The 25221-nt window shown below is 40.5% G+C and overlaps 2 protein-coding genes across 12 annotated transcripts in view; one reads left to right on the top strand and one right to left on the bottom strand.

The window, feature by feature from the left end:
* DGLUCY (D-glutamate cyclase) overlaps nucleotides 1-16306 on the bottom strand; it is a 48924-nt gene extending 32618 nt beyond the window's left edge. Inside the window, exons 1-2 of one of the 10 annotated variants that reach the window (XM_042791028.1) lie at nucleotides 16141-16306; nucleotides 13573-14237 (exon numbers count right to left, since the gene is read on the bottom strand). The gene's annotated coding sequence lies outside the window, so the exon portion shown is untranslated. Of the gene's footprint in view, nucleotides 1-32; nucleotides 52-13572; nucleotides 14238-15704; nucleotides 15870-15931; nucleotides 16000-16140 lie in introns of those variants that run through there. The other 9 variants (XM_033010537.2, XM_033010540.2, XM_033010535.2 and 6 more) reach the window with 9 other exon arrangements.
* Nucleotides 16307-16828: 522 nt separating this feature from the next.
* The window catches only part of RPS6KA5 (ribosomal protein S6 kinase A5), an 84159-nt gene continuing 75766 nt past the window's right edge, over nucleotides 16829-25221 (top strand). Inside the window, exons 1-2 of one of the 2 annotated variants that reach the window (XM_042790811.1) lie at nucleotides 17221-17309; nucleotides 18283-18287. Coding sequence is in view for 1 of the 2 variants with exons in the window: in XM_042790810.1 (XP_042646744.1) it covers nucleotides 17237-17309 (73 nt within the window). In the remaining variant the exon portion in view is untranslated. Of the gene's footprint in view, nucleotides 17310-18282; nucleotides 18288-25221 lie in introns of both variants that reach the window. The other variant, XM_042790810.1, reaches the window with a different exon arrangement.

The following is a 25221-nucleotide window of genomic DNA, read 5'->3' as shown; positions in this document are numbered from 1 at the left end:
AGAAGTGTAGTAAGTGAAACATTTTATATTACCTTAGAGCTTTCAAATGAAAAAGGTGAATCTGTAAATTTTGCAGATATTTAAATCTGAGCATAGATTCTTTCCAGGCCCACACTGTAAATTATTCATTACCCAAGAAAATGGAAAAATGTCATTTAAGTGTCAGAAAGACTACACTTAGAGATGCAGTAGGTGTGTCCATACCACTGTGCTAAACCACACCAGATAAAAATTGATTTTAAAAGTATATAATAACACAAAAGGATTAAAACATCCTTCAGAAGTGTCAGTGTGACTGCTTTGCCTTTACATGTGTCAAGTAAATTAATGAAATAAAACTAAGAGCATATAGTATTTCTGTGGCTTTAAAAATGGATCACCTGAGAATAAACAGCCTATAAAAAGTACTGCTGATAAGAGTAACAAACAAGTCAGTTTGGTGACTGAAAAGTAGTTAATACCAGTTTCTGATGACACAGATTACAGGTCTGTTTCTCCAGTGGTACTGATACACTAATATGGTTTAATGCAGTGACTTTTCAAAGCGTAATCTAGAGGCTTGTTTGTAAGGAGCCCAACAACTCTTACGAAATGCAATCTTGCATTGGTTATATCACTTTTGTCCTATTTTCAGTTTAAAGTTTGATAATAAGAATGGGTGGTGGCACGTACAGGTTCATTGGCCAAAAAAGTGCAGGGGTCACTGTTTAACACTGCTGGGCAGGTTTTTCTAGGTATTGTCACGCAGAGAGTTTACCCAGAGTTGCTGCTGCACTAACAGGAACAGCAGAGTAACTTGAAACTTGAGCCAGCCCACAGGCTGCCTTTACTGATACATAATGGAAAGCAATCTAAACTCATTATAATCTAAGAAACCCTTTGCGTACTATGCCTTGCTCTAGTACAAATATGGTTACAGAGGTTTGTTAACATAAACGTGGTTTAAAATGACCTGCTGTTTAATCATCGAGCTGATTTGAAATTCTGCCAATAGACTTCCATGAAAAGCACAAGGTCATCTGAAAATTTACTCCATTTGATTTTCCAACTGGGTCTCTCAGTTATACTTGTGATGTTTTATTTGAAGAATCAATTAATGATCCTTTTCCTCCCTGTCTGCTATGAATCATTTCAAAGCACAGAAGTGCTTTGCATATCATTCTGAGGAGGATCTGCTTTGTGTATTTTCAGACAGCAGCTCATCCAGCAAATTAAGATTTAACTTTACATTTGAAATACAGGGTATTTGCCTTTGAAGTTTATGCACCGTTAGATGAGGGCTGCAAACAGAAACTTAAATTAGTTTTCATTAGTGTCCTCTCTGCTGCTTAAAGTAGCTAGCCTATCCTCAAGGTCCTGCAGATTGCGTCAGGATGAGAAACTGATGAATCAATGTATCTTTGATGCAATCTTATTACTTGCAAAAAAAAAAAAAAAAAGACACACAACGTTTAGTTTATCCTGGTATATTAAGAACAAATAACAGAAAGCAATTACCAGTTCCAAAGCAGTCATTTCAGACAGCACTGCATGTTAGTGCAACATGCCTTGCACAGGCTCCCTGAACTTCCACCACTGCATTTGTATTATTTTACACTCAGCTCTGCTCTGGGATAAAATAAATTGTTTCTGGGCAGAGGCTAGAGAATGGTTCACACCAGGTCCCTGTCCTTGCACAGGCACAATCTATGCAAGATCTCAGTTGTTTAGGCCTTTTTATCCTGCAAAGGATAAGGCCTCATGACCTCATGCACCCTTCCAGCACCTTGGGACATATCCTAATTCCTGCATACCCTGCCCCATCATCTTACAAAAACACATAACCAACAAGATTTAGAGCAGCCACTTCACTTATGTGCACCTTTGGCAAGATGCAGTATACACGTAAGAGGAGACAAGGACCTTTATCGAGATTTTAAATTGCCACTTTCATGCCTCTGCTGACAGGAATACTCATCAGGTGCAGTAAGAAGAGACAGCAAATTATCTAGGTTGATTTCATATAAGATAATAAGAAATGCTTATTTAACTTCAAGAAAATTAAAAAAAAAAAAAAAACAAACAAACCATGAGGGTGTTATTTAAATATAGTTTCCCAATCTACACTGAGATACAGAAGATCTTTAGTATTGCTCCACCATTCTCTGGGCTGGGTCCAGACACCAGTTTTCTGTCTTGGCCTCTTCTAACACGGAGACAGCCGCGGACGCAGAGGCCTGGGCCTGCAGGCCACCAGCACCAGGCTCCCCCGGTCCCCCGAAGCAGCACAGGCCAGCCAGCAGAACACTGCACACTGGAGCCCAGGTGATGAGTACCGGCTGGATAAAAACTCCTAAAGTGAGGAAAAATTTTTCTTCCCGATCTTACTCATGCAGAATTAAAGTGGAAGTCCACAGGACAAAGTACAGTGACTTGCACTGCTTTGTTTGCAAGGCAGCAGCCACGGGTGCTTATTTTGATAAGAAAACATGTCACCGCCTAGGTTACACCCAGTCACATCAAGCATGGTCACAGGGCTGATGGGGTGCCCGTGCCTTCCAAGGAATTACATCTGGAGCTAAGCAGGTGAGTGATGTTCTGCTCTCTACACACCGTAAAAATAGTATCATGCTCCCCAGAAATGTGCCATGCTCCTGCTGTCAGGTCATTCAGGCTGCCCCCCAGGATTACGCCATTCCTCTGGGGTTCACATGTCTGCCAGCAGGTGTTAAGTCACTGCACCCACTGCTCCTCAGCAAGCAATTCTCCTCAGATATGGTCACTAATGGAATGATTGCAGCCTACGTATTTACACAAAGATAGTGTCCTTGAAATGTGCGTGCCTCAGTAGGCTGTGTCTGGGGGAATCTCCAGTGAATTGTAACTCTACAAACACTACCAAGAACAAACACCTTTGCCTCCGCAAATAGCTGTGATAGAGAGATACTAACTTTTGCTGTTCCACTGCTTCCTTCAGCTCTTAGACCAAGAAGTACTGTGAACAGTTTCAAAGGACTGAGCACCGTTTCCCTGATGGAACCCCTGGCTTAAGCAGTGCTATTTGGCTAACCAGGTGAATCAGTGGCAAGCTCTGCAAGAATACCTCACTGCAACTTTCAGGAGTAGGTATAGACAAAGTGCTGTTAGCAGCTGTGCTATGTGATGGCAAAAGGTATGTGCTTGGACTGCTATTTTATCTTGAAGCATCCACACAGCCTGTATATTAAGTGCTAATCCGCATCAAGGATGCCTGGACAGCTTTGTTCTGCAGCACCCATTCCAAATGGAAAGGCTCCATGAAGCTTCAGACAAGTTACAGCTGCATTACTATGTTTTCATTACTTCATACCTGACAACTACTATAGTTGTCATAATGATCTGGAAACTGCCCCAGGCACCTGCAGACACATTTGTACTCTACCTGCAAGAGCTCAGAGCCTGACTGACCAACATTGAATAGATCAGCATGATGTAAAGGAATAGTGATAAGCAGTAATATCAATAATCAGACATATACTCTATGGCTGACAATGACCACAACCCTTACTGAGAAGAGACTGCTACTTTGTCCCTAGTGAAGATGCCCAAGCTCTAGAAACCACAGACGATACATACTTATTTGGTAAACCGCATCACAGCACCCATAAATCATCAATGATAACGTTCACTGTCCCTGAACTTGTGAACAAGAACTTGCAGAATTAGTGAGATACAAGCCTGAACAAAGCCCCTCGTGGTGGGACCCAAATGAAGATCAGTACATCATTCATATCTCTTCTTCCCCTGCCTATACAGAGACAATATGAGACTCTATGCCATGTGAACTTTTGAGGATCTCAGCTTGGCAGTAACATGGGGGACGGAAGACCTGGATGATGTGGCAGTTCAGCCAAGCAAATGGGAGTGCTGCTACATGACCTGATTAACCAGTCATCTGTAGGAATCAGGAATAAACTAGTTTTATAGACAAATGGCAATCACACTGACCATGGGAAGAGAGGTTCTGGAAGTGGTGTGTTCATGCTGCGGAGTACCAGCAGTGCCACTAGTTGCCCTCTCCGTTTCTGAACTCATTCACAGTCATTTGAGACCAGCGTGCGATGTAATTCCACTGGGCAACTGTCCTTATCCACCAGAATAATCCTTGACAAAGCAGAGAATGGGTTACCCTGTGGCTCTAGGCTGCAATGGTGCCTGCTGTCTAGAATAAAGATGGGCTTGAACCGAAGCATTGTGTTCTGAAAGGGAAATCCCCCCTTACCTTACACTTTTAAATTGAGGGAAGGGATTCCAGCCCTTATCAAACTGTCCTGGACAGCCTGACCTCACAGCGTGTGGATGGTTCTGATGCATCCAGCCTGCCGTGGGATCCCCAGGGCGTCACCACCGGTGGCAGCAGCACCGTGGCTGTGCAGCAAGTGCGCGGGAGACGTTCAGGAGCTCTGCTAGGCTTGGGTCCTAACAGAGGTCACGAGAAGAACCTTTCATATAAGTTTCTGGTTGCAGACTAGATCAGGTATCGGATGACTGAATGCTGTCACTCTGTCAGCTATTCAGTGGTTTATGCAATACGCTGCTGTGTTCAATGCAGTTACAACGGACTGAATACCTCAAACCGCTGCCTTCACGCGCAGTTTCAGCAGAGAACTCAAGATGTTGAAAAAATACACAATTCATCTCTGTACCTCATAGAATGAATCCTGAAATTTTACTGCTTTTCCCTATGTTCGGTGGGTAAATAGAGTAAGATCTGTAGGCCTATCACCCTCATACCTTTTATCACCATTAAAATATTATTTTTTAAAAAAGCAGCTCAGTGTTAAAGAGATGACTCATATTGTTGCAGCACCTGTGAGCTGACTTGAAAGGGAAGTTAATGTCATCATTTTGATTTTCATTACCAAACAATAAGAAGGTAAGGGCTGAAAATGTCTTACACTTTTATCACCTCATTTCATATTTTAAAAATATAAATAAGCAACAGGTTGGTGTACCTTGGTACTCTGCTTTCAAAATTCCATTTTAATAGAGATTTGAGCCTGTATTTTGTATAGAAGCAACACAGAACAAAATATAAGCTACTATTATTTTTTATTTATTTGTTTAGGGTTTTGTTCCCACATATAGTTGAGGTAATATGCATAAAACCTTGTCTCAGAGTTTACAGTTTAAGGACTCAAACCTACAGTACTTCTGTAAGTACCAGAGATAAGTAGCCCTATTGAGTTCAAGGACAGATGAAGTGCTTAAACATTTGCTGTATTGTACTTCATCTTTCTAAGTGTTTGCATACAAGCCATATACTATACACAGATCTGAGTATGGAAAGATGTGACAGAAAAGTTAGTTTAAAGTAAAACCAGAAAAAGATATAAGCAATACACATGCTTTTTTTAAACACATGTATGGAACAAGCTAACACCCTTGATATAAAGTAAGTTATAATTACTAGTGATGAACCATACAGTTTGGAAATGAGATTTAGCTCTTTTTTTGTCTGCTTAACAACTACTGATCCTTTTTTCTGGCTTCTGTGTACATGCCAGATAGACAATTGCAATAATGTACTTTCAAATTCCATATTCTACCTATTTAGGAGGTGCTTTAAGATATTAAATTTTGAATAATCATATTTTTTCTTGGATTTTTTTCACATATCATATATCTCAAGTATGGTGAGCATGCTAAGTTTTCTTTTATTTTGTTTTCAAATGAGAAAAGACTCTTGGCTTGTTTGAGCATTAGGTTTTGATCTAGTTGAATTTTCCTCCTTCTCTGAAATGGATTTTCACTTTTCATTACATCACACTGCCTTAAGAATTTCATGGTATGGATTAATGCATGAATAAAGTCCAAATGATTCAAAATATTATTACAAGAGTATTCTTCAGAAGGTAGGATTAAAGCTACATTAGACCTAGTATTCTGACTTTCACAGTGGCCAATAATGCATACCTAGGAAAGAGTTTACATTCAGAGCAAACAGTGACAAAACTTAGCTGGTATATCCTTCCAGCATCCCATGATCTGTAGTTCAGGAACTTCGGAGCTAAGAGTGATTTCTTTGTTTGTAGAGTTTAATGTAAAAACTGATAGCCAAGTGGACTTTATCCCAAATAACTACAGTTTGCAGTGTACCATATGAATTCCAGTGGCTACCTCCCAAATTAATTTACTTGAGGAACTGTCTAGGTGCAAAAGCCAAGAATTTTGCATGGATTGTTCTATTAGGATTCCAGTTCCAAAGCTAATATATTTAAAAGTAACTAACTATCTTTATATTAGAATGCAATCCACAAACACAACCATTCCTTTAATCTTAATTCCATAAATATATATCCTCTTGAGACAAGCATCTTAGAAGAGTGTTCCAAATCAAATTAATTAGCTATTACCAGCAATATCTTCTCCCAAAGAAGGGTCAGACTACAAAGTATATGCAGTGAAAAAAGACAAGGCAAATTAAAAGCACTCTGTAGCTTGCATTAATGGGCTCCAAGTCTAAATGTAAAATTAAAATAGAGCATTCACATTTTCAGAAACTGAACTGTGAAAATCTATGGGTTTTGTCTCCAAAAGATTAGTCAGATGTGTGGGGTTTTGACTGGGGGGGAAAGGGAGGAATGAGTTTGGTTCAAACCCAGGCCTATTTAGCAAGGTTCTCTTTTAATATAATTAGTATGAAGACACATTTTTGGGACCACCTAGAATTTTGAAAATGGAGTGAGTATTTAGGATCAGCATTTCTGGACAGAAAAAGATAAATCTTAAAAATGGATAACTGCTCAGCTACTTGTAAATAGAAACAAACAATCATGTAGAGCAGGGTGTAGTGTATGATATATTGCTATATCATACCTACCAGGGAGTATTTTTAATAGTATGCAAAGCTGGAAGAACATTATCATTTGAATATAGGCTGAAAGTGTTTCTCACTACAGAAAGAAGAGAGAGGATTTTAATCAGCTAAAAGGAAGATGAACAGGCATCAGTTACTAGAACCCCCTATGATTTCCAGTCAGACTGATGAAGCAGTAGAAGACTGCTATTAAAAAAAATAGTTGCTAGTATTACTAAAACATTTGAAAATACGATGGTAGCTAATGACTTTCAAACTCCATTCTCTACTGATAGATTTCCCTAGTGGAAATCTCTTCTCTGTTCCCATAATACTTGTCTTTGCAAATTAACTGACCTTGACATAGAAAGTTTGGTATACAAGGCTGTTTGAATCTATTAATCACTTCAAACTGAAGATATATGAGATATATAATCATCGTGTCCATGGGAAAATTGTCAGAAATAATGTAAGTTCACTGGAGCATGAAAATACAAGACTGGAAAGAAGTGAGACTTTCTTGCTTGACTATATCGAAAATATAGTTTACCAGAAGGCATATAAAAGAGTATGAAATCATATATCCAAATTATCAAATCTGTGTTTTCCTGATTAAACAATACACATGCTCTTTTTTTTTTCCAATTTACTGGAAAGTTTAAAAACTAAGCATTCTGAGTAGCTTCTGTTTGGAAAATATTACACAATATTTTCCACTCGTTCTGAAGAAGGAAACTATTGCGATCAGTACTTGGTTTCAAACACTGGGCAAAAACCCCCCAACCCAGTGTGTGTATCTCTCTCTCTCTCTCTGTATATAAAATATATATGCATTCATTCCATGGTTGATCACATAAAGCACAGTGTTCTCAATTAGAGTTATTTCAAGACTGCATAAACTAAACAGAGTAAAAAACAGTCCAAAATGAGTATCTTCTAGTTCAAATAATAGAATGATCTGTATGTGACTTTCCCATGGTTACTAAGTATATGAAAGAAAATATGCAAAACACTGCAATAAGCAAGCATTGTTTAGGATATAATCTATGTATATTAAAAATAGCTAAGAATATTAAAAGAAATGCATCTACCTTCAGTGACCTTGGGTTCATGAGCTCTGCAGAAGTCACACATCTTAAATGTCTTTCTTAAAAATAAACAGGAATAGAGAGGATACCATGCTTATAGGTGGCCCATTTTGTTCCTGATAGACAGGTAATCTTGATGGACAACCAATTTCTGACCTTTATAGTATTTATCAGCTCCAGTGAGAAAGTCAAAGTTTTCCCAGTTTTCAGCTGTGCTCTAAGGACTTTCATCATAGCACATTATGACAAATTTGGGGGGGCAACTTTTTGTTCTGCTCTTCAGCATTACTGCAGCGTGACGTGATCTCTGACCTGCACTGAACACTTGTCCTGTGACTAAAACCATAAGCATATGTTTTCAATTATAGATTGAAACTTCTGCTGAAAATAACCTCGATACCACCTATAAGATAACATTTATAATTAATTCATTAGATCTTTTTGTAATAAATCAGAATACACTTGTGGCTTCTTTGAAATAGTTTCTGAATATTGTAGGTAACTTGACTGCTGGGATATTTACTGCATGAATACACGGTCTTAATGTGTAGATGTAAGACAAGCAAATAACCAGGAAAGACAAGACACAAAGCCTCTCTGAAGTAAATAGCTACAGAATAGCAATGAACATTCTATGAACAGGGGATAGTAAATTATTAGTAAGACGGACAGGTAGACTTTATTTAAATGTTTTGATTTTATTGCTATTCTAGACAAGGCTCTTTTAAAATAAGAGTCCATGATTTCTATATTTGTCACTTTTAAGAATCTCAACAGGAATAAGGTTTCCAAAACCAACCAAATCAATAGGGCCAAAATAGATTGAATTGTAGCCCAAAGCTTCAACTGTATAAGAATCTTCAACTGTGAAGCGTCAACCCAGAGAGGTAAAAGCGTTAAAAGGAGGAGACAAGTGATGGTATGCAGATGCACAGCATCACCTGCAACTATGGCAGTAACATCTTTGACTCTGTAACTGAAGACAAATTAATATTGCTGCTACTCTGTAAGGAGTGGGGGCTGCTCTCCTGGGCCGTGGGGGCAGGGTGAGAAGGCATTTACTTCTGCAGAGAAAGAGAGGCACTGGAAAGACGAGACAACTGTTGCCTTAGAGGAGGAATCATTACTTTTTCATGGGATACCTTAAGTCAGAAAGGGTACATAAAAGGCAATAGAAAACATGGTCCTGGTCTGGATTGAAACACAAGATTTGGCAAGGGATTAATACTCTGCTCTGTGTTTGTCAAAAGCAGGGAGAGACCCACGTTTTTTTGCAGAAATCCCCTTCATGTCCTCCCTATATATCCATCAAAGTATAGTGCTCCTGGACTGCAGTGCGTTCACGTCCAGCCCCGAATGATTTCTAATTCTTTTGCTTTTGTACTTGCTATCCAAAAGCAATTATTTTGTCTTATGTATAAATGAAGCCAGTACCTCACACTTGTCCGTTGCCTTCACATAGCTTTCTAAAGAAAATCAGTCACATATTGGAACAGTTTAACCAATTTATTATCTAAATAGAACTTAGGAAAATAATAGAAAGCACCTCACAACCACCCAGAACCAAATGCTTTGGTGGGAAGACATCATAAGGCCACGTTGCAGACATATGTTACTCGGGGAATGACTGGTTAACTTAAAGTCATATCCTAACGTCTCTGCGTATTACAAGTAATTCTAAGAATCTGTGGGGTTTGCTTCATTTGACCTCCCATTTTGAAGATGCATCTCACTAGAGTCGTAGGAAGGCAACACTGAGTCCAGTGAGAAGCAAATAATTTACTAGAGTTTCTGTAATTACATGGTGGATTTGGTGTAATGAAATCTGGTTGAATAGGAACGTGTTCTTTTGAAGCTGGAGAGAGAATTGGTATTAGTGTAAATCTTTATTAAATTCCAGAAAATGCTGGAGGGGTAAGGGGCTTGCAGTAGCTCAGAGTTAATGGAGTTATTTACAATGTCAATAACTTGCACTGCTGTAATGTTCCCCATGAATATGTTAACAAGTAATCACAACTGAAAAGTAACTTTGAATGTGACATGTTGTAAGGAGGAGGATGCCAAACGTCACTCTTAGCCAGACTTAATAAATGACAAGCAAAGGAAAATTGCTTAATGGGGCATTTCTTTGCTTAGGAGTCTAACACTTTGGAGGAAATATAAATCGTGAGGAATTTACAAAAGGAGTGTAAAACGCCTTCTGACCAACTGGGGTTTTGATATCCTCTTGAAAGACTGTCACAGCAAACACTTTAGAAAAGAGGTGTATTGAACTGAGGGTTCTAACATCTAAATAACCTAGGTTTCCACTGCATGCCCCTTACCCAGTAAAAATGAAAGAAATGAGGCTGTGCATGGATTACTGAAAGATCAGAGAACTGCTACTGCCCCGTGCACAACCTGTACCTACAACAAATATTTTACTGGGCATTTTGAGGCAGCGGGACTAGTGCTTCACATTCTGGGTTTGCCTATGAAATGGGGGCAGATCCAACAAAAGCATGGGTGAGATAAAAGGTAACAGTTCTTCACTCTTTTTTCTAACTAAATCATTATGGGTCATCAGATGAAACTAGCAAACGGCAAAGTCAAAGCAAACACAAACGGAGGTCTTTGTTTATAGACTGCATAGTTAGACCTTAGAAGTTTCTTACCACAGAGACACTACAGAGATCCTACTGGCCAGTGCTGGAGAAGGGATGCTGAGCTAGACATATCCTAGTTTGTATCCTGTATCTCAACAGATCAGTATGGGATGAAAAATTTAAGACAGCAATGAAATGATAGACTTGCTGAGTACCAGTTACTGGTTAGCTCTAGTCCCAAGTAAGCATACAACTTTTGTCAAGGTAAAAGGAAAAGGAAAGAATAGCTGCAATACTGTTCATTAAATCTCTTTTTTTTTTTTTTTTTTCCTATGGTAATTTAACAGATGGAATATCTTTAAATACATCAGTAGAAAAGAAGTTGTGGAAATGAACTTACTAGTCTTCATTTATGTTTTCAAAAACTGCCTTTCCCCTCCCTGCATTTGATGTGGCACTTCTTTTCACTTATCTCCTTCTCAGTAGCCTCTCTTTAAGAACTACATCGCATACCTTTAAGCTCTGCCATTTAATCACTCTTTTTCTCATGTTTTTGTTTCCTTCTTTGGTGGTGGGAAGCAGATGCGTGGCTTCTGCAACTATCAGGAGGTACTCATGGTCTCCATGCTGAGATAAAAGTTTTAATTTCCTCATCCCTCGCATTCATACCATCTTGATTAGCTTCTCCTTTCTCAAGTCCCCTTCTCCAAAGTTTACAGTCAATTTTCAAAATAGTGAGAATTCACATGTGAGTCTTCTGCAGTGGATTGAGTTTAATTACACTGCAGTCAGTATTACTCAGAGGTTTAATGATACCATTGCACAGAACAGCCCCCTGTGTTTCTTCCACCAAATTTGAAAATAATTTCAAATTATTGTGAGTGACTGAGGATTAGGATCCAAAAGTCAATTCTTTGTATTAACTAGAAATTTCATCTCTGCCTCGCTTAAGCATTTAAGCAGATCAGAAATTGAAATAAACCCCTATTTCTGTTTTAATCGATAGTGCTGCCTCATTTCTACTCTGGACAGCGTTCACTCATTTTCCTTTTCCTCATCAGAAATCGAGTAACATAACAAATATTTTTATTCTTTCTCTTTTATAGCCATGTAGATTTTTAACAATTAAACTTCTGAAAGTGTTACCTGGAATAGTAGTTGTAACTGTACTGTAACTGAAGAAAAAAGAAACATAATTAATTTTTAGTGAAGAAATGAATACTAACGGAAATAGGACTTAAGTTTAATCAAAGATGTAACCCTAGAATCAGTAACACATCTTCACTTACATGCACTCTTTCAAGAAATGATCCATTTCCTGACAGAGTTGTACCACTTCCGTTAAGAGAATTATTGGGCTTGGATGCTTAGCATAACTTCTCCTTTCATGGTAACACATTAAGTGGTTTTAGAGAGATAAAACTGTTGGCCAGAGCAGATTCATACAAAAATGCTTTAAACAGCAAATATACCTACCCAATCTACTTTTCTAACAGTTATCAAGCACAAAATGTTCAACTGCAGAGTTAAAAAAAGTCACAGAGAATATATGTAAACTAAAAACTAGAACTAATACTGTAATAAAATCTCACACAAAAGCTATTTCATGTCATGACTGTCTTCACAGGGAGTCCTTCCCTAAATTGATTTCACGGTTTCCAAAATTTGATCCTATTTTTCCCTTGCTGTGCAAACGTACTCCATGGAGCGATGAAGGGGAACATTGTGTATCATCTGGCTTTCCAACTGTTGTACTTTGAAAGTAACACCTATTTCTGTAACAATTCAATGACCATAAGAAAGTGCCAGACACCTCCAACTTTAGCTCCACAGAAACTACGTTCTTCCTATGCAGCTCCCCTTCAGAAAGTAAGTAAATCAAGTATCTCAAAACTGTAAAACAGTGACACTCTATAAGTTTGCAGCTACAGTACCCATTTTCTTCTTTCTTTTTCTCTCTCATTTCCTCTCAGAAGTCTGTACACTGAGCATTTCAATTTCACCTCAGCTCTCAAACCATCTTGGCACACCACCTCTTTTAGAACCAAAAAGGAAATGTTGTGACACTTTTTCTTAAATGAAGTTCAATAATATCTTTCCATGTGGGTATTTCCCACAACATTTTTTCCTCCCTCTCTTCACAATAAGGAATGGCAAGTAAATACACATATTTTTGAACAGTTGTGCTGTGGAGTAGAGAAGGGACATCTATCTTTAGAACTCTGTTACTCCATGTTCCCAAACTTGCAGCACATGCTCAGCCCAAACACTGAACTGTTGGTTGACTGACCTGTCAGGTTGCTCTTATCGTACATATGAATATGAAAATGCTACTTGAAAAAAATACATTTACACTATGGAGGGAGAGTGGCTCTGCATCACTGCATAGCTCTTAATAGTTTTTACATCAAATATTTTTCATTATAACATTGGAGAGGTAATTTACTGGATGCACATCATGTAGTATTTTTTTGTTCAGTGTCATAGCACACACATAAACGAGTATTTAAAATGCAAGTAACTTTTTCAGTCAGTTAATTGCACCCAGAGCTGCACTTCTCAAAGCACAGTTTACATAGCAAGGGTGGTTTTACTTCTCCAAAGGAATCTCTTACAGACCATTCTGTACTCCCTGTGGGTCTATAGCTCATCATTGTTTCTGTACTTTCACATGTCTGCTTTGGCTTCAGGCTCAAGCCAAATTTCCTCCCTCATCTGACTCTGTGACTGTCTGTGTTGGTGATTTAAGTGGGACAAAGGCAGAATCCAAGTGCTGGCACACGACTATCCATACTTCTGACTGCTGGCATGCTTTTGGGAATGGTTGGGCCCCTGACTAGTACTGTCCCAGGCAACGTCCTCGTACAAGTCAGCAGCTACTATAGCTCAGTAACAGTTTGCAATCTGTATAAATCCAGTAGGCAGCATAGAAAAGGCGACCCTGTTTTCAAGGGGAAAGAATTTAGCTGCGTGCATGCAAGCTATGCCATGGTATGTCATGCCACTTGCCCTGACACCTAAAGAATGAGTCCTAATCTGCTTTATTTTCTAGTACAGATGTAGCCTGGATGTTTCCACCTACCTGTAAATCCTGTCTACCCTTAAGGCTGACAAAATTGTGTCCTTTTACAAACAACCACAAAGTCATGTGATACTGCTGCAAAGACAAAGGTGATTGAGGTAATGAAACCAGCTCACTATGCCTGGACCATTCCACTAAAGGTAGGTCCACTCTTAAATTGAGCACGTGACTGAGTTTAATTCTTCACTTTTCCCAAAAGTTCAGTTGAAAAGAAAACTTGAGCATAGTCTTGTACTCATGGACTATTGACAGGAGGTTTAGGATTTCAGTGCAAGTATAGCTCTTTTGTCTGTCAAAAGGTGGGATTCCTTCCAAGCATTCAGTAGGACTGCTTTGCTGTTTCTGGATATGACACGAGAATCCCACTGCGAAATATTTTAACACTGGCGAGTTTGTTATGTGAAGTCTTAATTTTTTTAATGGAATGATCGTGTTGCTCTGTTACTTTTTCAAGGTGCAAGCAAACCAGTGGGTCCCTCAGTGATAATAAATAATTAACTTTCAGTTCATGCAATAGTACTTCCAAGCCCAGTCACAACTTAATCCTAAGTATACGGGATAATCACTGTGTATTGCTGTATGAGTAGTCAGCAGCTACCGCAGTGGATCGTTAGCCTTGGTTCGAAGTTTTTGGGTTATTGCCTCGCTCTTCAAAGTTGTTTCAGCTGAAATTTAAAAGGAGAAAAGATTTCAGCCTGAGGTAAATAAGCAGATAAAATCTGTCAAGCTATGAACATCTGAAACCAAGACTATTAGCAACTACTGGATTCACTGCCAGCTCCACTCGCATTGAGTGTTAGTAAGGAACAGAGCGGAGTCAGATTTCAGTTTCTCTCTTCTGAGGCTGCCAGGGACAGTTAGTCCGCAGTGTAGGCTAGTAGAGCCACTGCATGAAATATGATGAAATACAGTACCAGTCTCTTTAAAATCTAACATCTGGGACACATAATGATCAAAAGTGGTTGTTATTCCTTGTAAAGAAGAAGTAAAACTGACACTCCCCACCAGTTGTACAAAGGAGCCGTCAGTTACAAAGATGCCAAAATTTAATTTAACAATGAACTTTATGAGTTTATTGTGTATTTTCATTATTTTCCCTTTTGTAGTTTAATATTATGCTGATATAACATTTACTGTCCCTGCAATAGAGAGGCTTTTAAAATCAAGTGACAACAGTTAGTGAATCAATTATTTTTCAGTTTGAAAACATCTTAGGTGATCAGACCTTGTATACTTATAGTCTTGATAGAATACTGTCAGAAAGGCAGTAACTGGATGGACATTTTCAGTGAAGTTGTGTGTGTACCATATGCTACAGGGAGATACCTCAAGAGAACACCTGCACTGCTTTCTGGAAAACACGTTCAAAAGTTTTACCAGGAATACTATGAAACCCTTAGATAGTATTTTTAATTTCTAGGAAGAAAACCAATTCCCAGAAGCACCCTAAAAACGAGGTTTGGTATTTAAACAATTCTACAGTAGGAAGCTATTATCAACTTTAAATAGTTCAACTTAATCTCTGTACAGGAAACTGTAGAAATGCGTGTTATGTGTATATGTGCACTAATTTTTTTATATAGATGTGTACACACACACAAAAATATACAATACTGGAATGTGAATAAAGGATTAACAGAAGACATTTTATTTCATTGATGTTTGATGTACCAGATTCAGGCTCTGTGTGAACACTGCTGTTGTATGTGACATGGCATTGCAAATTAGCATCCTGTCACACAGCGTCAGAGGATAGGAAGCAACAGAATTCAAAAGTAATGTCAGAAATTACTGTAAATCTGGAGAGAAAAGCGATGTGTGATCTATCTCGCGGAAATGCGAACTGCTTTGGATGTATCCCATCGCTTCCAAAACATAACAGACTGAGAGGCCTAAATGAGATGAACGGGTCTAACACGACTCAAAACAAACGTTCCTTAAGAGCAAACCCAAAACCCGCTGTCAGGGCGGCGTGTCCCACGCAGCCAACAGCACCAAATGAAAACGCCCCAGGCAGTGGCACTGCGAACCGGGTGCGTGGACGCTCCCACCCGGCGCCTTCCCCTCCCGCCTCACAACGCCCCAAGGCAGGCAGCCCCCTCACGAGCGCGCCCCGAGCCGGCATAACCAACCCAGCTCCTCCTTGCGCCGCGACCGCTCAGTGATCACGACGTTTGTTTTATCTTCCGGTAAATTCGGCCCCTTCAACCTCCCAAGAGGACGGCTCCGCTCGCTGCCCCCCCCCCCGAGCTCCCCGGTACCGCCCAGGGCCGCCGGCCGCCTCAGGGCCCGGCCCGCGCTCGCCCGCCCCCCTCCCCTCCGCGGGGCCCCGCAGCCTGGCGTGACCGGAGCGCGTTACCGCACGGCCGCCGAGCGCTGGCCTGCAGGCGGGCGGACATCCCGGCCAGGAGGGACAGCCACGGGGGGGGGGGGGGGCCGCACGCACCACTGCGGAGGGTCGGCGGGGGCTCAGGGCCCTGCGGGAAGCCCACCCCCATTCCCGCCCGTCCCTCGCCCCTCCCTGCCCCGTCGCGCCCCTCGGCGAGGGGGAACCCTGTCCCCACGTACCGCGGCAGCGCCGCTCGGCTCCCCCCCCCCGCCGCTAATGCGAGCGGGGACTCCTCCCTCCCCCAAAACGATGGAACCGGCCCGCAACCCGAGGGAAGGGCGGCCGCCGCCGCCGCCGCCGCCGCTCCTTCAAGATGATTGCCAGCCCCAGCGGTCAATCAGCTCCGTCCCTTTTCTCTAGGCAACCCAGCGCCCGCCCCCGGAGGGTGGCGGCGGGGAGTGGGAGAGGCGGGCGGGAATGTTTACAAACAAGATGAGGGAGCAGAGGGATTGGGGGGAAACCGGGGGGGAGGGCGGGGCTCGCGATTGGCGCAGCCGCTGCCCCAATGAGGGAGCGCGCCGCGCGGCGGAAGGGCGGGGGGAGGCGCGTCGGTGCGTCCTCGGCCCGACAGCCGCCGGGGCGCGCGGGCGCGCGCGCCCAATGAGCGCTGGGCGGGCGGGGGAAGGGAGGGAGGGAGGGAGGGAGGGGGCGCGATCGCCCGAGCAGCAACAGCAGCACAACAGCAGCAGCAGCACAACAGCAGCAGCAGCAGCAGCAGCAATAGCAGCAGCGCAGCAGCCGCCGCCACTCCTCCTCCTCCTCCCCCCGCCTCGTCTCGCTCAGCCTATCCCGGCCGGGCCGCGCCGCGCGCGCTCGGCCCCGCGCCTGGCGGTGGGGCGGGGAGGGCGGCCGGAGCAGGGGGAGGGGAGCCGCAAGGACATGGGCTGGCGCTGAGGGCCGGGGGAGGGAAGCCGATGTGCGTGTGCCTCCCTGTATTTTAATAACTGTTTGTTGCTGGGTGGTGTGGTTTGTTGTTTTTGTTTGTGTTGGTTTTTTTTTTTTCTTTCTTTGTTGTTGTTGTGTTTTTTTTTTTTTTTTTTTCCCCTCTCTCCGTTTTCCCCAAGACGAAGGGGAGAACAACTGTCCGGTCGTCGTCCGTCCGTCCCCGTCCGTCCCCCCCCCCCCCCCGCCCCTAGCACGCCTGCATGGCTCGTCTCCCCCGGAGCGCCCCTGGAAAATAAAATCCGCCTCAGGCCAGGTGACGTCCCCCCGCCTCCGCGCTCGCACACACACACGGGGAGCGGCAGAGGCGGGGGAGCGCCCGCCTGTGAGAACATGGAGGGACCCTCGGGCCCGGCGGAGGAAGGGGAGCTGCCGCTCCTCACCGTCAAGCACGAGCTGAGGAACGGTGAGCGGGGGTGCCCCGGCGGGGGGGGGGTGGGGGGGGGGTGGGTTTCGGGGGGAAGAGCTGAGGGGAGCGCTCCCGCCTGAGGGGAGGGCGGGGGGTGGCGGAGGGGGCCCGGGCTGCCGGGACTTGGGGCAGAAAGTGCTGAGGCAGGAGATTCAAGAGTTGATCGGGGACCGGGAGGGAAATCGCTGTGGGGAAAAAAGAGGATGAGCTGAAAGACGTGAGCAGGAGCCTGTGAAATGGGGGGTGTGGGGGGTGTCTCTGTTTTTGAAGAAAGTATTTCAGTTGGACTTCTGCTGCGTATTTGGCTTCCCTGTCCCACTTCCCTAGTGGTATTTGACGCTGTTGAAGATAAGGGTTAGTTGTTGTTGTTGGTTTGTTTTTTTTTTTTTTTTTTTTTTTTTTGTGTGTGTGTGTGGTTTTTTTGTTGTTGTTGTTTGGTTTTTGTTTGTTTTTTTTTTTTTTTTTTTAATTGTGTGTTTGACTTTTATGGCTATGTCAGTATTGGGAGGGGGGGGCTGTTTGTTACAGTGCTAAATTATGTCGTTTTATGTGACAGCTTTTCTCTGACCTCGATGAAATGCCGGAATTGTAGGGAGGGGAATGTGCCAACATGTAACTGCAGCTATCTGGCTTTTCAGTCTATGAATTTTCTTGTAGCTCAGCAGTTACGTGAAGACCCTCTGGAGTAGTTCAACACGTGAAATATATATATGACCTTTCCAGATACAGCAGAAATGCTCTGTCGTAGGTTGTTGTGTTGGGGAAGATCTTCACATATTTTTAATAAGGACTCTGTGCTTCTTGGAAGTTTCCAGGCAACTTGAATACTGCAGTAAATCTAGATTTAATGTTAATTTAGAAATGCATGTAAAAGATAATGAGGATGGATATTCTCTATGTTTATGAACAATGGAGGTGCTATTAGTCTTTAATTACTTTTCTCTCTTCTTCCTTTTTCTCCATGATGAAGTAAAAGTAAGTATATGATGCTGTTCATTGCAAAAGTTTGAGAGAACCGCCCCCTGGGTTAATGTAATTGAGATTCTCTAATGGGACGATGGGGAAGGCAAGTGATGGTGCTGGGTCTCTTTGGTTATATTCAGCCCTCTGTCCCCCTGTCACTCGGCTCTAGGGGTACAGTGGAAGTGCCCCAGTGGAACATAGCTATCACTGCAGCTTAAAAAAAAAAAAAAAAAAGGCGCTCTTCCTGATAGCTGCGCAGAAACCAAAGGAACTGTAGTTTCCTTCTTTCAAGAAGAAGCAAAAGAACTGGTAGAAAACATGCTAGTCTTGTTGGGTGTTGCTAGATTTCAGTGTGTAGGAGAAAAAGGGATGAAGGAAAAGGAACATGTTTATTCTATATATTTACGCAGCTAGGTTTAGATTTCTTTTCTAAAAGTTGGGACAGCACATATCCCTGTGGGATAGTTATTTAAAGATAGTTTGGTGATTAAACACATTCATATAAACTGAGCAAAGAGTTGTCTGATATAGCATAATAAGCTATATTTTCATGTTGATCCTAATCTTAAAGCTTTATAGATTCAGAAAGTTGCTTTTAACTTAACTTTTAACTTGCTTTTAATGTAAAAATTCCCATTCTTGTGTCTTTTAAGCTTCAGAAATTCAGCTTAATAGGAGTCAGTTGTTTCTCCACTCCTCATTCTCTTCTCCTTATTAAGTAGTTAGAAAACTCTGCTTTCTGAAAAATGCTTTCTAGCAATGGCTTGTCTATTTCTGGAGCATTAGGGTGGAGGAGGGAGCTGCTCTGTCATGTACTCCTGGGAGACTCCTACTCCTGAAGGTGTCAATAGTGTCATTGCTATGCAAGACATATCAAGATACTGTTTCAGAACTTGTCTCTCTACACAGTGCACAGAGATATGGTAATTTGGGGAGAGAAATTGCAGTCAGCTTCTGCTGACATAGAAATAGATAAATAATCCGTAGGATACTTTGGTTATTTTTCTTAGCTTTTTGTACTGGGTCTGGCTGCGTCTGTGCTTAGCTACTGCTGAGGATCAACCCACCACAGTTTTTAAAGCATGGAGCATGATAATTTACTTTTGCTTCGCTTTGGGAAAGAGGGTGAGGGGACGTGCATGAACTAGAAGTGAAGACAGAGGATCTTCGTTGTTATTAAATACTGAGGTTGTATACCATGAATATCTTTTTAATGTGCAATTTGTTTAGATTCTAGTGTTCCCCTCCTCTCTGTGTTCATTCTTTGATGTTGCTAGCTCTGTGACTAATTGAACGATTTAGAATTACATATCGAAAGTAGCTGTCAGTTGGCAGATGAAAAAGAGGTCAGTCTCCACAGTGCTTTGAAAGAATGTACTACTGTGGTAGAAATAGTGGCTTCTTTGAGAAGGGAGTGTCTCATTTTCATGTTGTGGAAGTTGTTGCTTGAACCGCTTGATAACAAACTCAAAGTACAAAGAATTATATATTCAAATCAACTAAATGCTGGTGAACCTACAGTTATACTTTACATTTGCAATTACTTGGGTCTTCAAATTGCTCTAAAAATGTTAAACAAGTTAGAGACAGGCATTGATTATGGTCAAGTGAATAAGTGAACATACTAGAAAACTTGCATTTAAGATTGAGTGTCTTCAAGAATTAAACAGATGATTGTTGTTACCTTCAAGCAAGTATTGCGGCATATGAAAATGCACAGTTAGAGCATATGCAGTGCTATTTCTGCACAGCTTCCAGCTGATTGTTAACCCTATCATACCACGGTTTGACTTCTAAACTTTGACTTTGAAAATACAGTGCTGGCTTTGATATGTAGGGTCAACCTTAATTTTAGCTCTATATCCCATGTTCTTAAAGCCCTGAAGCTCTTCTGTTGCGTGACCATAAAGCAATTGCTGAAAAAACATCACTTCATAGGCATGTAGATTGGGTCTGTGATAGGGAAGGAACTGTGGTGCATAACACTTGAGTGCCTCTGTGAGATGCCATGTGATTTGCTGTATTACCAATACTTGGCACTGCTTTGTGTGTATATATTTTATTTTAATGATGGAAAGAATCAGAATGTCCCTACTGCTGGGGTAACGGTAAGCATGCATGCGCTTCAATGATTGTTCCTTCAGTTGATTATTTTGCAGATTAGACACAGCAGTGATTTTTAGGACACATTTCAGTTAATGATTTTCTCCTAATATATTTAGCAACTCTTTTTTTTTTTTTTTTTTCTTTTAATTTTTATTTTCTTTTCCTGTCACACAGACCTTTCTTCCTCAATAGAAACCTCACAATTCAGCCACTTCAGAATAATCACCATCTATCTTTTCTCACTTTGGGAAGGAAATGAGTTTTTGGGGAAAGTGGAATCACCTTCCCTTTTCAGGAAGTAGACAAAAAAGTATGCCAAAGATCAAATGGTAGGAAATGGTGACAGTTTCTGGTTCTTACTGAAGCTCTACAGTGAAAATAATAAGAAAATTAAATTTTCTGCAACATCTGTTTCTGGAATCTTGGAAAAGGTTTTATTTTTAATAGGTATAACTTTTAACTTTTTTGGAGACCTATGAATTTACGTATTTACAGTGAAAAAAGAATATTGTTGCCTCTTCATATTTTCTGTTTCCTGGTAATGCCGTGGAACTGAACAATGGCAAATGTGAAGCCTATGAGAGAAAAAATCTTGTGTATAGGTGAGGATATGAGCAGAGAGGGAAAGGCTTGTGATGTAGGAAGAAGGAAATAGAACTGTTAACAGTGAGATTTCCCCCCATCTCCTGTTGGCTTCTGTCATTGCTCCTGTTCTGGGGAAAAAAAGAAAAGGATCCTGAACCTTCAGTGTACGCAGCTAGGTAAGAGGTTGCCCATCTTGCAGCATGCATGTGCATTTCCTGCATTGCCCAGTGAGAGGCAGAGATTAGCAAAACTGCAATCTTGAAGGGAACTTGTGAGACATTCCATGAATGTATGGGCGATAGGCTGTATGAATGTTGGTTTTTTTGCTTTAAGACATTATCCTTTTCCTTTTGGCAAGTCTGTTTTGAAGAGGATACTGGATTCATTTTAATGCTATCACAAACTTTGGGCTAGAGAACTTGCTTTAGTTGGCAGTTTGTCTGACTAACATGTGACATGCAAAAAGGCATGTATAGCCCAGAAGTCAATGTAACAAAGGGCTGGAGGGCTCTTGAGGCGAAAGAATTTAGAACTTCCACTTGAGTCAAATAGTCTAACTTATAATTCAGTATGAAACTGTAAATGGCTTCAGACAATAAATACATGGGCTATTTGAAGAGTTTAATATTGCAAATTCTTAGTTACCGCTTCTTGAATGAGAATTTATATTAGAATGGATTTATTTGTAAACTGTAAGGTTCATGTAACATCATAAAGCATTGTGAAAATTCCTGTGGCTAAAAAACATGATGAATTATGCATGACATAGAGTATTCACCCTTCACTATGGAACTATACCTAGCACCTCTACAGTGTTCTATTTTTAATTTTTAAAAGGCAATGTTCTTATGTAAGTTTAAAGATACTTTTAAAATTATATTTCCTGTAAGACAAAGATTTTTTAATTTGACTCTATGTACTAATTCTGTATATTATTTAGAGATCAGGAGATATTAACAGTTGAATATTTCAAAGCTTGGATTGCTTTTACTTCTACTTTTCTCTTTGGAGCACCAAAATATATGTGTTCTCGTTGCGTTGCAAAGGACAGAGTGTTTTAAGAGTAAGCTTATGAATCATCCTTAATACAACTTAAATCTCTGAATTTTACTCTTTACAGAATCAGTACTTTAAAAAAATGTTTTCTAGGCTAGGCATTTATTGTTATTTTTCATCTGTTAACTTTGATTATGAAGGAGGAGAATGACTATTGATCTTCTCTTTTTTTCCCAGGCTTTGGAATCTAACAAACCTGGCTAAAATGATCTGTAAAAGGGTCTGGTACCATTGCTCATTTTGTTCTCTCTCATCAGTGATATTCTATAAAATGTCTAATATAAATGAGCACTAGTGGTCATGGTCTTCATTGTCAGCCTGTTGTTTAGCTTTGTTCCAATGTGTTCTACATGTGGTGGTTTAAAAGCTCATGCTGGATTCCACAAAAGAGTTAAGAGACTTATATGCGACTTTAATGCACTTTAGGGTTTTATTCAGGAGGCAATTCAGAAAACATGTGCCTGAGTTGCTTAAACATATGAGAAAGCCTGGGTATCTGAGGGTGCGATTTGCAGTGATATTCTTCATGTAAATATTTCTGTTGGATCCTCTTCATTGCTTGGCATCATTTGGTGTCTTACGGTAAACATTCTTTTTCTTTCTCTCTTTTAAAACCATTATACAGTCCTAATGATGAGGTGCAACCTCTGCTAAGATTTCTTTGCTTCTGACTCATTCTGTAGATAGGCAGATGACCTGGTTTATGAAGGACTCGCGCTACACACAGTCACTTTATTTTTGTGTTTTGTTTTGGGATTTATTGTGATTGTTTCCTCTTAGCGTTTTTTGTTGACATCTGTAAATATTTTAGGATGGCTTGGACAGATGGTTATAAAAGCTTTACCTGAGAGAGGATAATTCTGAAGTTTCCTGGTTAATGTCTGCATAAACTAATATGTAAATACCTTCCATCAACATTTAAATTGTCAGTTTCTCTTCTTTTGTTAATAAATTAATCTACGTTCTGTTCCTTTTAACAATGTCCAAAGTGCCTGTGATTGAATAAAGTGTATTTTTTTTGAAGTGTTGTACTGATTTTTAATGTGGAGAAGACTAAACTTGATTCATATGTACTTAGATTTATTTTCTTGTTTGAAAAGGCATGCACAATTTTAGGTATCTGTTATTTTGATCTTACTGTTTCAACTGTTCAGCATTAGATTATCTATAGCAGCTTTATTCATTATCATCTTACCTAATTATATTTTGGGTTTTTTTGGCTGTTATGTCACGTATAGTGTTACTGCACATTAAGCTTCTAGCTAACCATGGACGTGCTTCTAGGTTGAATCTTGGTGACCTCATAGTGATTCATCTCACAGTAATGACAAACCTTGTAGCAAAATTGCCACTGTAATAGCAAAAAGGCTACTGCTGATGAATGCAAATGGATCTTAACATGGAACATTTTCCAGTTCAGACTATTGTGAGTCCGGATCATTAATCTCAGATGTCCGTACTTTTATCGTTATTTCAGCTTCTGATGTGCAAATGATAACTTTGGTGAGATAGTCTTCTGCAGCTTCAGTTTTCATAATGGTAATGATAGTTTCCTGTCATGTTCCCCACAGCCTTTAATGCTTCTGAATTTCCCCATACTGTATTCCACTTAGTACTTCAGAGGTCTTTGTCATCTTTGGCTGTGTAAAGTTTGGGCTTCCAGGACTTCTAGACTGGGATCAACAGCTTTTTGAGATCTTATTTTTTTTTTTTTTCCAGTTCAAATGATCCTTTCCTTAAGCACCTAATATTATAGAGAATGAAGAGATGTCACCCCAGTTATCTTCGTTGTGATCCTAGCAGTTCAGTGTAACATGAATTGCATTTTCTCTTCTTTGATGTGAATTCAGAACTGTGTGCATGCTTTGTTTTTTCCCCTAAATTCTTTTTTTGCCTAAGAAAAATGCAGGTAGTCCTTGAGATGATATGCTTTTTCTATTTCATTTTAAGTTTGTAGGGTAGTTCCCTGTCCCGATTAAATGGTATTCTTGTTCAGTGATCTGACAATTACTAGTTGGTGATGGGCTGTCAGATTTCAAGGACTGTGGAATATTTTTCACTTCACAAATAGTTCTCAGTTGTTGTAACCAGTTACAATCAAAGTATAATTTTTATATATAGCAGAAAAACAGTATAACATCCTAGATATGTTTTCTTCAGTGTTTAACAAGCAATAGTTGTGTGGTTTCTGTTAATTCGGTGTTTTTTTTTTTTCCTTCTTTCTTCCCAGAATGGAATGTGCTAGTTTTGCTTAATTTCAAGGAAAAACACCCACTCTTCACTCTGAATAAGGGATAATCTCAAGTTTGTGTTCCTGTAACGTTGAAAACAGCATCTATTCTTTGTTCCTGTGACTTAAAAAACTAGATCTGTTAGGTGAGAGGAGCTGGGCTGTTTTCTGAAGTAAAAGGTTAGAAACAAGTTGATCTTGGTAACAGGCATTGGACACTTAATAATTTGAAATATTACAGAATGTCTTCTGTCCTGTTTTCCTTCTTGCTTTCTCTGTTCTGCTTTAAACTGTCCGAGGTTCATTGTTCTGCTCAATAAAACAGCAGAGCTGGTCTCATGCTGCAGAGAATAGCAGACAAGTTGCAGCTTTCAGGCAGGCTTGTCTTTGAAGGTTGATTGATCTAGTTCAGCAAAGGAAGCTCTAGTTTCATTTGTCTGCTTCAAAACCTCTATGCATTGGGGTCTAGAAAAAGAGGACACATCACACTTTAACTTGAAAACAACAACTATTAAATATTATTTCTTAAGATCATAAAAGTACAATTAAGAGCAAATAGAGTCATTACACAGTACCAGCTTGCACATTTTTTAGTTTATGCTTGGCTGCCTCATAGTTCAGGTATAGTGCCAGTAAGTGTCATGTCTCTTATGTCATCAGGAGATCCTTCATCAAGCAGAAATACTTTGTTCTCGTTCCCAGAGTTAAACAGACTCTCCTACTTCCAGGGGGCCGAGAATGACAATACCGATCTCCATGCATTGGTGTCCCTGAATGTGGAGGCTTGTCTTCACAGTGGGAATATTTCTAGATGTTTGCTTCCTTTTTGCTTTCAGAGGTGATAGTTGCGAGCAGTATCATTTATTTGCTCTTTGCTTTTATGGATGCCATGATGTCTTGGCTTTTCCTTTTAGTCTTTGTTTCTGCGTTGAACTGTTGTATCTTGCTCTTGCCCTCGGCTGCATACTC

Source organism: Tyto alba, unplaced genomic scaffold (assembly GCF_018691265.1).
Source record: "Tyto alba isolate M040663 unplaced genomic scaffold, T.alba_DEE_v4.0 Super-Scaffold_18, whole genome shotgun sequence".
NCBI classification, from domain to species: domain Eukaryota; kingdom Metazoa; phylum Chordata; class Aves; order Strigiformes; family Tytonidae; genus Tyto; species Tyto alba.
The sequence above is the reverse complement of the archived record's forward strand: the minus strand, read 5'-3'. Positions and strand labels throughout refer to the sequence as shown.